Here is a 12,721-nt window from a genome sequence, read left to right as displayed (position 1 = left end):
GTTATTTTAAATTGAAATTCTGTCACATGAAACTTAAGAGTCCTAACTAAATTTCTCCCAAAGCATCCTATAAACATCTCTGTCAAAGCACTTATCACGCCATAATATTTTGTTTGTCTTTCTAGTCAAAATTAACTTTAAGGTCCTTAAGGACTGCGTTAATCTGTCTTAAGATCTCTATTACCTAGCCTACTTCTCAGTGCAGTATGTTTTCATTCTCAGGATGAATGAATGGATGAGTGAACACATGAGTTGTAAGCATTTCCTTACATACATTTTTACTTTTAATTTTTAAATTACATAAAAATTTTCTTGAATTGATAATATATTCATATTGTTTAGTATTCATTATTTTCTGTATACACCCAAATCATTCCACTTTTCTTTCACTCTTCCACTTGTTAAGTACTAATACAATTTTTTTCTAGTATAGCTTTACAGAATTTCTTTTTACATGTATTGGCAAATACAAGTATATTGTGCCCCTTTTATACATATTATTCATTATTTTGTGCCTTACTTTTGACTGACTTAATATCGCTCAAAACAGATTTTTTTTCATTTATGTACCAAGAGAATATCTTCATTCTTTTTTACAATTGTATATTGTTACACTGCATAATTGAAACATAATTTATTAAATCTGGACTCTGTTCTTGGCCATTGTTTCTGATCTTTTCCTTACAAACAGTTAGTAATAAATAACATTGTATCAATGTCATTTAGCATGTCCATAAAATAAATAACTAGAAGTGGAATTGCTGGATCTAAGATTATATGTGTTTATATTTTATCACCAAAAAGCTCCATAAAGTTTACACCAGTTAATGAACCCAGTAGCAATATATGAAAGTGGTTGTTTCTCCACACTATTGTCAATAGTGTATTAACAGATTTGTAGATTGCTGTCAGGTTGCACTTCTTTTAATGACTAAGTAGCTCTTGCTGACCTAACCCTTCCACAGGTAACGACTTATAGCTCTGGACAAAAAGTAAAGCCACTGCCTGAAACCGCTGTAGAGTCAAAGCAGGCAGATCATGGGTGGGGCCTGTTACTTGGAAGAAGGGAAATCGGGGCCTGGGTTATGAGACAATAGCAAAACAGTGTATAAGACCATGGAATTATAGGATGGTAGAGGAGAAGGAGAGAGAGCAGGAAACCACTTGTTGAAATAGTGCCCCTAGAATTCCAAATATGGCGAAAGACATACATTTACAGATTCAAGAGGCTCTAAAGCCCCAACTAGAATAATGCAGGGGCAAAATAAACAAGGCACATTGTAGTCAAAACACTGAAAACCAAACAAAGAAGAGATCTTGGGCTGGGGTGTAGTTCAGTGTGGCATCTTTTTGTGTAGTTAAGAGTCATTCATATTTCTTTCCTGATATATCCTTTGCCTGTTCTCATAGGCTGGTCAGCTTTTTTCATCAAACTCTATCTTTGTGATAGAGTTGCACATTTTCTTCAGTTTGTCTATTGTCTTTTGACCTCGCTGTTGATGTTCTTTTGCTATTTGGAAAGTTTTTATGTTCTGGAGCCAAGCTTATCAGTCCTTTCCTTTAGGATTTCTGAGTCTGAAGTCCTTTTAGAAGGGCATTCCCTGGTACGAGGTTATATAGATGTTTGTCATTTCTTTTTTTTTTTATGGTTTTAGTTTATGCTCTGAAATTCTTTATTCATTTGGGCTTTATCCTGATATTTTTTTCCAATTAATTATCTAGTTGTCAATTATATGCCAATCATATACTATCAATCTTATACTGAGTGTATTTGAGCTTGTTTCTTGTCTTACTTTCTGTTCCATTAGTCTGTCTGTTGATTTAACACCCATAATAGCATGCTCTAATTCTTAGTTTTGAAATTCACTTTACTATCTGATGTAGATATTCCTCTCTCATTGCTTTTCTCTTTCAGACCTTTTTCTGGTCACTTTTTTTTTATGGGGGTGGGGTACTTGGGGTTGAATTCAAGGGCACTTGACCACTGAGCCACATCCCCAGCACTATTTTGTATTTATTTGGAGATGGAGTCTCTGACTTGCCTAGTGCCTTGCTTTTTCTGAAGCTGGCTTTTGAACTTGTGATCCTCCTGCCTTAGCCTCTGAGTCTCTAGGATTACGATGTACGCCACTGCATCCAGCTCCTGGTCACCTTTATTGTGTATTTTTCCATGTGATGTTTTGACTTGGTGTTTTAAGGATTTCCTAAAAATCATGAACTCCAAACCCTAAATTGGGTCATATCTTCAAGAAATATGCTCTCAGAGCACTCTTTCCTTTCATATCATTTATTAAATGTTATAATTTATAGGAGTGATTATTTTGATTAATGTCTGACTCATCCACTGGACTATAAGCTTTCCAAGGGCTGCGGTCTTGTCTCTTTTTACTCATTATTCTGTGGTACCTAGCATAGTGCCAACACGTTTTAAGTTGTTAATTCATGTCAAGAATGCACAAATATACCTTGATTCTTAAGGTTGAGCTCTGTGACTCATTATTCTCTCAGTGATTATAGGCAGAATTCTTGACAATACTTGGCTTCAGTTTTTTCTCATTTTTAGAGCAGGTGTAAATGAATTATACCAATTGAACAGAATTGGGGGGGATAATTAAATAAAATATCTTAGAAAATTTTTATATAATTAGACTAACTATGGCTTTCCCTTTCACCGTTACGCATTTATGTATATGTCAAATAACAGTCTCCAGAATTAGGCTTATAGGTTGTCAATTTGAAGAATCACCCTTACCAGATTGTCACCCAACTAAAGTTAAGTCACCCTTTGCTGTATCTTAGCTTTTTAAAAATTTATTTAGCTATATATGGTGCTGAGGATCGAACCGAGTGCTTCACACCTGAGAAGGAAGTGCCCTGCCACTGAGCTACAGCCCCAGCCCCTGTATCTTAGCTTTTAACTTATCTGAGTTGTAACAGCCAATTGCAGCTAAAGGCTTATTTGTTGGCAAGAAAAGTGTCTCTAAGGAAGGAGGCTTTCCCCTTATAGGACAACCTGAGCATAGAGTACATTCAGCAGGAGAGGTCTACCTGTCACTTCCAAAGGAGAAAACCGTGCCAGAGCTACTCCTATCAAAAGAAAAGCTTAGGCCTAATAAATTGCCAGCACCCAGAGCCTTGTTAGTTGAAGTTACTTGCCAACGTACCATAACTTGGAAAAAGGAAGAACACACATATTTATTGCTAATGCTGGGGAGATTGCCATTAAGGCAGTTGGCAGAAAGACTGACATTTTAACGGTCATAGGTCAGGTAATTTTCTGCATCTATCCAAGAGAAGATTTAACCAAGCACTGACCAAAAAGAAAAAAAATCAAATAATTCTGTTCACTTGGCTGCATCTAAATGTCTCATTTTCAGCTTACAGGAAAGGTTGCTGTGGAAGCAATCTTTGACGTTACAACAAAGTGACCATAAATTGCTTGAATAACTGTTGAAACGTCAAAGACGCACAAAAAGTCATTGTCTGAGGTAGAAAAGGATTTTTTATTTATGGTTTCCTTTTTATATAATGTTTGTAACTTAAATTTTACACGAAGATATGTTTTAAACTGTCATTTGCTTAGTTTCACGGAGGCAGATTAGCTTGCGGGCTACAAGGAGACTCAACAGTAGAACCGAAAAGTGAATTCTTGAGTCTTAGTTCCCAGCATTACCAGTGTGATTAGAGACCAGCGCCGAGTCCTCTTTTCTCTTTCAGCAGCAAAATAAATCTGGTGGGCTTGGAAGTTGGAGATCATAAAGTGCTTTTTATGGTTTCTAGTAGAACAAATTCCCTTCATAGACCGAAGTTTCTTTTATTATGACTTTAGTTTTGTACATTAGCCTCTTGCTGATAAACACAAATTTATATCAGTCCTGGGACCAACATTTCTTTTATTATGACTTTAGTTGTGTAAATCAGCCTGTTGCCAATACATACAAATTTATATTAGTCCTAGGATCAACATTTTGAGAAGGGATAAAGTAGGGATCATCTGAGAGTTTTTAAAAGAATGTTGGTTTAAAATAGCTGGGAGAATAAAAATACATTGTACAAACTAAAACAGGGCAAAAGAGCTAAAATGCAGTTTGTGGACAAAAATAACTAGCAGTTCAGATGAGTCCAAGTGCTAAATATGTAATTATTTTTCCTATTACCTTATATGTGCAAGAGTTCTTTTCATTTACAAAATCCTACATTTCATTAGTTTTTTTTCCAAATATGCGTGTGTGTGTGTATGTGTGTGTGTGTGTACGTGTACACACACATGAGCTATTGAGTTTAACAGGAAGTTTTGAAATTGCCACTTGAACCTATAGATTGACATTTTATACTAATAGTTAGAAATGGATGTTTTTTATTTGTGGGTAGTTTGCCTTTATAAACTGGAAATGAAAAATAAATGAGTTTGATTTATTATCATCTCTCTCGAGTTCCCTTCCTCAACCACTTTGAAGCTTATAGTGCGTTTTAAAGAGCTGCCTTTACACTCCCAGAAATGACTTAGGAAATGTTCCACATACTTGTAGTCGCCATTTTAGTGTTCACAAATTTTATGAATGGTTTTTGGCACAGTCTGGGGGGTTTCAGAAATTGCTCACACTAGGGAGGAGTCTTTCTGGGTGACCTTTAATTGGTATTAGTGCTTATTTGCTTCAGTAACACTGAACTTCTTGTTGTTCCCTGCACTTGCATCAACCCTCCTGACACTTGCTATTCTCTTTCTCTGGGATGTTTTGGTTCTTCACCTCTTTTGCATCTTTGTTCAATTTTTCCCCAGAGTACTCTATAGAGAAGCCAAATCTCTACCATTAGAGATTTTTGAGCAAATGATCATGATCTGACTAATGTATTGAAAGAATCATTTTGCCTCTTGAGATGAGACTAAATTACAGCCAAACAAGAGCTAAAGCAGTGAGGGGTATTTGTGATTGTCCAGCCTTTAGATCTTGGTGGCTCAGACCAGGTGGTGGTGAGAACTGGTTGGCTTCAGGATGTGTTTTGGAGGTGGAGTAAGTAAGATTTGCTGTCTCTCTAAAGTAGGGTAAGAGAGAAAGATAGAAATCAGGATGACTCTGGAATTTTTTGCCTGAGATATTGAAAGATTGGAATTCCCATTTATTGAAATGAGGAATAAATATCAAGGGAAGAGCACAAAATCAGGAATTTGATTTTGTTTATGGTAGGTGAAAAATGGAACTTGGATTAGGAAAAAGTATGAGATGGAGATCAAAATTTGGGAGTCATCAGCACATATTATTTAAAGTCATGAGCCTGGATGAGCTCTAATACAGTAAAGTTGTCTTGGAGTTAAGCCCAGGTGTACTCCCATGTTTAGAAGTTGAGGAGAGTGCAAGTGGAGTAGAGAAGACCCTGGAAACCAGCTGAAGGAAAGGCATGGACAACTGTCAAAATGCTACTGACAGAACACTAAGACAAAGATTGGGAAGTAAATGACCATTGGATTTGGCAGTGGGAGGCCATTGGTGACATTTTGAGCTGTTTTGCTGGAGTGGTAATGAGGAAAGGCTGGTGGTAGAGAATAGTAAAAGAGGAAATGCAGACCTCAGGATAGACTCATTTTTTTTAAATAAGAAATTATTTATGAAGTAGAACAGAGAAATGAGATGGAAACTGATGAAAGATATGAAGTCAAAGAAGACCTTTTATTTATTTTTTTAATGATCTTTTCATGCTAATGGGAACAAATAATGAAAGAAAAATGGAGTATAGAGGAGATAGAGAAGGGGTCAGTGGTTGGGAATATGTATTCTTTGATGTGTTTCTTCATAGCATTGTTTATGGCACCAGGGGGAGAAGACTTTTCTGTTTTCTATATCTTCATCTCCCACTGGTTAGGTGGTGTTCTTATGAATTCCCATTTAACTCCATGCTGTTCTATGTTGCCTTTATACTTACTCCTTTCAAAGTATGATCCTTGTTCTTAAAAGCAGACTCAGGTCCAGCTATGTCCTGATCTAAAGAACCACTTGCTAGGATATGTTAGCTTTAGAGTCCTCTAGGAGTTATACATAACACCAGAACCACACCTTCTGGAAATCTTCAACCAGAATTATATCAGGATCTCACCAATCTTCTCTGAAACACCAGAGCATAGGTCTTTAGGTGGCCCTTAAGTATTCTCCCCTGCCCTGGGTTATGGGTAACTGACACATAATGACATTGAATACTGAGAGTAGCTGCTCAGCTCCGAGCATCAGTTCTGTTTCTCACCTTTGGCATTCCCGGTGGTACAGTGGCATCTGGGACTCTATCAGGCTTCCCTGGGCTTTGGTATTGTAGACTCAATTCTCATTTCTCCCTTTTCTGTCACAAGTTTAGGCTTGTTTTGTTTTGTCCTTAGCCTGAGGTTGATGCAAGTTAAAGATGTTGTAAGAGGTAAAACAAACAACTAGGCAGATGTTAGTTATCATTGTTATCTTCTGAGCTCAAGGTTTATATTTCTGCCTGCATTTTCAAGGTTTTAGGTCAGAATTTTAAAATTGGGGCCAGAACCTTGAAGCCAGTTCCTGAGGGGCTTGTAGAAAGAAGTGATGGCAGTGTGGAATTGTGTCTCTAAGGGGTGTGCATGGGTGCCTATTTGGTTCATCCCTTCATAATAAATATTTGTAAATGCATCCTCTGTTTAAAGATGTGTTTTGGGAAATTGGCATGGCTCATTTTTTAAGGTGGGAAAACAGAAGATACCAGGGCCTCTTTAGTAGACACAGTATGAAAAGCATAGAAGATATTCTTTAGAGTAGTTCTCAAGCATCCCTGAAGTTCTTTGTTGAAACATGTAGTAGGGGAAAATCCCAAGCCATGCTGCCTGTTTGCAGTGAGAAAAGGCGAAGAACCAAACCCTGCCACTCATACAAATTCGTTGCCACTGGAAGCTCCTCTTCAAGACCATGACAAAGTTAAAAAGAAATATCACTTCCTAGTCTTTTCCAGCATAAAAATTAAGAAGGAAACTTTTTTCTCTTACTCAATTTTTTTCTCTTAGAAAATAAAAATAAGGCTGGGATGCAGCTCAGTGGTGGAATGTTTGCCTAGCACACACAAGGCCCTGGATTGGATCCCTCACATAGCAAAAATTACAAAAAAAGTAGCTGTTATTTATAACTTAATTAAATGTTTTAAATAACTAAACCTCTGTACATATTTCTTTTAGAGGTGAGTTTATAGATGGAATTACTGACAGACATTAGTTGATGATAACGATGTTAATGGACATTCAAGAAATTGACAACTTATTTGAGGGTTCATTCAAGTACTTTGCACACGTTGAAGTTTGACCTTTGTATGTTTTTCCAAACGGACTCTATAAAATAAGGTGACATATGTCTTAGCCTTGAGAGATATAAATATTAGTGAGAGGCTACATGTTTTAATAAAAACAAATGAATCTAAGGGATAGGTCTGTTCCTATTATTTAAATTTTTTAAAATAATAATTGTACATTCATGTATTTTTATGCTTTTAAGAAAAAGGTAATACTGCCATATTATTGTACATTTAAAATGCAGATTCAAATTATGCTTTTTAGTAACTAATAATTTCAGATTTCTTTTTCACCCTATCTTGCCTTTCCCACTTTCTTTGTTTGCCTGGTGTTGGGAAATCCAAATTGAAAATGCAGGCATTTTGAACAAGTTGAATGAATTGTGGCCTTGGCTATAATTGTCACTTCTCAAATTTTAAAAATCTTATATCTTTCTTTCTACAGACTGGTGAATTTTCAGCTCGTTTTCTCTTGAAATTGCCAGTGGATTTCAGCAACATTCCCACATACCTTCTCAAGGTAAAAATATATGATTATCAGCATAAGAATACAAATGGTACCATTTAACTCATTATTTGTAACTGGTTTGTCAGCAATGTATTCAGATGATAAATTCTACTAAAAATGTATATAGGAAGATTCATTGAACTATTTGTTTACCTAAAAGTAAAATAGTAACCTTAAAAGTCATTTAGACATGAGTTTTTTGTATAAGGTAAAATTATTAAACTTTGGAAAGATCAATTTAATTTTATTGGGGTGAAAGATTCTTAGAAATTGTCTAATGCGTTCTTTCTTTAAATATGATTGCATATTAACCATGCTTTGTAAAGGACATTTCATTTTATGTCAGCAGGTAAACTCAGGAACTTTCAAAGTTGGGTTGTCTCAGAGACTCACACTGCAGTTAGACTAGTGTACCTGGCTTTCTTTAAAATGTGATGCAGGCAAAGTATGACCTAGGGCAGCTATTTTTTGGGGAGGGGTCTATAATGTTTTACAGAGAAAAGATTGACCACAAGGCTGTGTTTAGCAGAGAGACACTAAATGGACCAAGTAGCAAGTTCTGAAAAGGAAGCTCTAAGACATAGGCCCAGGTTCATTCCAGATGAAGATTTTGGTGGTGGTTTAAGATTTGGCTGGCTGTCCTCACCCCCTATTTCAACCTGAGGTTATTTAATTTCAGTATAATGTAAGAAAATTTTTGCCTTCTAATTTGATGATGTTCAGAGAGCTAATGGTATTTATAACCATCTAGTGAGAAGACAGAATCCTTGTAGAAGTTTCCCTGCATTATAGTAGTCAATAAAAAATAAGCAGTTATTAATCTTGATAATGGTTAAAAGTATGGTTTGGTAGAATATAGTCTATAACCATAGAAAAGACTAGGGAACCTGTTTTATACATTCCATTGAAGAGAGAAAATTCCCCCTTTTTCCCCTTAAGTAAAACACGAGATTTTTGTGCCTCATTAAACTTTTATTTTTAGTTTCCAGTTGACTGGTTTTCCACTTGGTATCCAGTGGTTGTGAAGTCCAAGTGACATTGGAGGTCAGCAACTTATATCAGTCTTTCCACATTGGGAAATATACATATTAAATCGGTGATTACCAAGAATAGTTAATTTGATTCCAGTAATTATTGTGCTCTATTAGAATAGCAAGCAGTCTCCTTAGAAATCCCATTAACAAATATTTAATGACCTCTTTCATATATTCCAGTTAGTCTACTTCAGCTCATTTTGAACCAAATACAACAGTTTATACAAGTACATTGTTCATACAAGCATCATAATCCATAATGTAAAGTTCCAGTATCTTTGTTTAGATTTGTTGGTCCTTCTCTATTTGAGTAGTCTTCCTGTTTATTTGACATTGATTTTGCTTCTGCTCATGTTCTTGAAGGTCAAAAGAAAGAAATGCGTTAGCCTGTAATCTGCTTTTTTCTCTTTAATATCATATTCCATATTTTCTGTTTTAACTTTATATCATACTCTACTTTTTCCTTGTCAGTCAGATAAGAGAAAGCTGGAACCTATATGCCAAAATTATAAAGTCTTTTTCTCCCCTGAATTATTATGAAGTGATTTTTCTCCTATAGATGAAATGCCATCGTTGCAATGTTAATGTCTTTCTGGATCTTTAGTTGACACAAGGAGAATAAAAAAAGTACCAAAAAGGAGAAGGTTTTGAATAACACGAAACAACCAAATAAGTAAAACTCTTACTTTAAAAAAATAAAACAACTACTGCTTAGGAATTGCTTTACATGTACTTTGCATTTGAATGCTCCTGACCTAATTACTTGTCCTAGAATTGATAGTCCAAAAGTAAAATAAGCTTCCCCACTTCTTAGGGTTAGGATACTCTTTATCAGCATCAGTGTGGTTTCATCTAATCATTCCAAGCAATTAAATGGTAAAGCAGAGCTTTTAAATATAGAGATAGCATGGACTTTGACTACGTTCACAATTTATTTGCTACAGTGAATTTTCATTTCACTATGATGAAGCCATCATCTATTCAGAAGTTTAGATTACCAGTTACACCTATTTTACCTACTAACAGGAATGTAAGAATGAAAAAAAAAAACAAACCACTAAATATTCAGTGATGTGATTTTGCCTAATATTATACTCCAGGTATATATGGTTTTTAAATGAATAGAGTGAATATATTTAAAATGAAGCCTGGCTTCAGAGTCTGAATTTTATTCTTGGTTGAGTTAAGTCAAAGGGTTAGATAAATCATTTACATAAAAACTCAGTAAAAAAAAATATTCTGTGTTCATTAGGATTCTTTATTTGTGGGTGGTATAAATCCAGCATGAACTTGTATAAACCAAATGGGAAATGTACAAATCCTCTGCTCCCATAGTCCAAGAAGCAGGAAACAAGATTCACTGTTGCATAGTCTAAAGATCAAGATAGACCAATCTTTCCAAGTCTGTACCACTTTGGCTCAGTTACATACTCTTGAACTTTTCAACTGGTCTCTTTGTTGGGGGGAAAACATGGTCCACAGAATAAAAGAGAGATTACTGAAATCATTAAAGTGTAAGTATTCATTACAGTATTGAACCAAAGAAAGATTATTTATAATTATATGCAGTTGGCCCTCCATATTCATGGGTTCTGCATCAGTGGATTCTGTATCTGTACATTTAGCTAACCACAGATGACAAGTTATTTGAAAAAAAGAAGAATTGTGTCTCTACTAACTGAAAAGGCCTTTTCCCCCCTGGGTTGTTATTTCCTAAGTAATACAGCATGTTAATTATTTTTTAAGTTGTTGATGGACTTTTATTTTTTATTTTATTTTTGAGAGAGAGAGAGAGAGAGAGAGAGAGAGAGAGAGAGAGAGAGAGAGAATTTTTTAATATTTATTTTTTAGTTTTTGGTGGACACGACATCTTTATTTTATTTTTATGTGGTGCTGAGGATCGAACCCAGTGCCTCATACATGGTGTATGAATGCTTTGCCACTGAGTCACAATCCCAGCCCAATTATTTATATAGCATTTACAAGGTTCTAGAGATGATTTAAAGTACACTGGAGGGTCTGCATAGATTATTTGCAGATACTGTGCTATTTTATATAAGGGACTTCAGCATCTTGTAGATTTGTATATCTATGAGGGATTCTCTAATCCCCTATGGATACCCATGTTTCTGTTAAAGAAGAGCCAATCACTAGAAACGGTTCCTTTTAATTTTATTAAGATGCATATTCTCATCTTCATTTTTGTTCTGAGAACCACTGAACCTAACAATGTAATGCTAATAAAAAAAGAGCCCCTTTCCCCTGGGAAGCCATACTCCATAGTGAGGGACCTAAAGAAAAGGTTCTAATTTGTCTAATAAAATTTTTATCATCTAAACAAGAAATATTCAGAAACTAAGAATATAGTATTTTAGAGAGGTAAGAAACATGATACTAATAAATGTGTTTGTATCTCTCAAAACAATGAGCCAATTTTATACAGGATATAATAAAGTTAAAAATCCTAGAGTTAGGAACTCCTTCAGTAGAATCATGAGTATGTAGGGAAATTACTCCATCCCACTGGACTGGATGGTTAAATAGGATTTACTTCTTGCTGGTGGTGGGTATGGCAAACATAACTTTGCAAAAAAAATCAGTGGTAACTTTTCTGTGTTGGATAAGAAAAGATCATATTTCTAGGTAGTCTAAATAGTTCTGGAGTGTCTCTGAACTGGCTTTAGCCCTGGCCAGGCCAGAAGCAGGGCTGTAACAGTTTACTGTGACTGAGTACTTGGACTTCTGGTTTCTGCTGTAATCTTATTGGCACCATTCGACATGACATAGTGAGCCTGTTCATCCCAAAGGAATGCTTGCTGAAATTTAGTCCCACCATGGAATCTGAATCATGACACTAGATAGAAATAAATTTCGGGTGAAAAAGCTAAAATAGATCATCTACATCAGGAGGTGAGGCAATCATCTTACTGAAGCCCCTGTGTCAGTACTGAACAGTCAGGGTGCAATTAGTGCCACAAGTATGTCATACTGCCAAGGAGAGGCAGAAAACAGGGTTAAGGTCAGATTATCAAGATGCATTGAAGAGACTAGGCCAGGCAGAGAATTATAGTGAACATCCACATTGTTAGTTGGTTCACACCATCACTGATGTTGGGGAGGCATCCGAGGGTCCCTCTGTGCTGAGATGATCTGGTCAATATAGGAGCAGCCTCTTCAGCCTGAAATTGGCTAGCAGGTTACATATTTGTAGTCAGCCTGCTTTCAATCAAACTTAGGAGAGCAAATGCTCCTGGGACCAGACAGGTACAGAGTCACTTCGGCTTGATAAATATCATATAGTAGGACTTGGTGAGAACTGTAATGAACTTGCAAGTATGTGCTGCATCCAGAGGCAGCAGCTGCTGTACAGCTGCAGAGTTGTTTTCCATGTGAGAGTATGGGCCTGGCGTTGCCAGATCTGCAGATGTTATTACAAGGAACTCAGAAGCTTGGGGGTTTTTATTTTTCTAATATGAAAAATGCTGCCTTTTAAGTGATGGCAATGATAAATATTTTTTTAAAACATCTTATGGGCCAAATGGAGCACCTCTGTGTGTTTGTGATCCTTGCTCTGAAGCCTTACACTCTGATAACCAGCTGGGCAGCAAAAGGCACTTCTGCCCTTTCCTTGATTTATATATTTAGTATGACAATAAGGGGGATCTTACTATGAATGACACAGCAGATGAAAGGAGGAGGACCTTGAACTAGGGTTTTACTCAATATCCTGAGCCCCACAGTGTCCTGTGCTGCTTGCAATAACTGTAGCAGAGTCCCTTAAATGGGCAGGGTTTGTTTTCTGTGTGCAATACTATGCAGGACACTTAAGTGTTGATTTTGACTCAAACTGACACTAAGATTAGACAAACCACAACAACCACACACAAAAAAAGAA

General features: G+C 36.1%; 1 protein-coding gene across 1 annotated transcript in view; it reads left to right on the top strand.

The window, feature by feature from the left end:
• The window catches only part of Babam2 (BRISC and BRCA1 A complex member 2), a 388,027-nt gene that overhangs the window by 132,988 nt on the left and 242,318 nt on the right, over nt 1-12,721 (top strand). The window contains exon 6 of the mRNA XM_005322497.3: nt 7,730-7,804. Coding sequence (XP_005322554.1) covers nt 7,730-7,804 — 75 coding nt within the window. The remainder of the gene's footprint in view (nt 1-7,729; nt 7,805-12,721) is intronic.

This window comes from Ictidomys tridecemlineatus, chromosome 12 (genome assembly GCF_052094955.1).
Source record: "Ictidomys tridecemlineatus isolate mIctTri1 chromosome 12, mIctTri1.hap1, whole genome shotgun sequence".
Classification (NCBI taxonomy): Eukaryota; Metazoa; Chordata; class Mammalia; order Rodentia; family Sciuridae; genus Ictidomys; species Ictidomys tridecemlineatus.
Note: the sequence above shows the minus strand (reverse complement) of the source record. Positions and strands in the feature narration are given on the sequence as shown.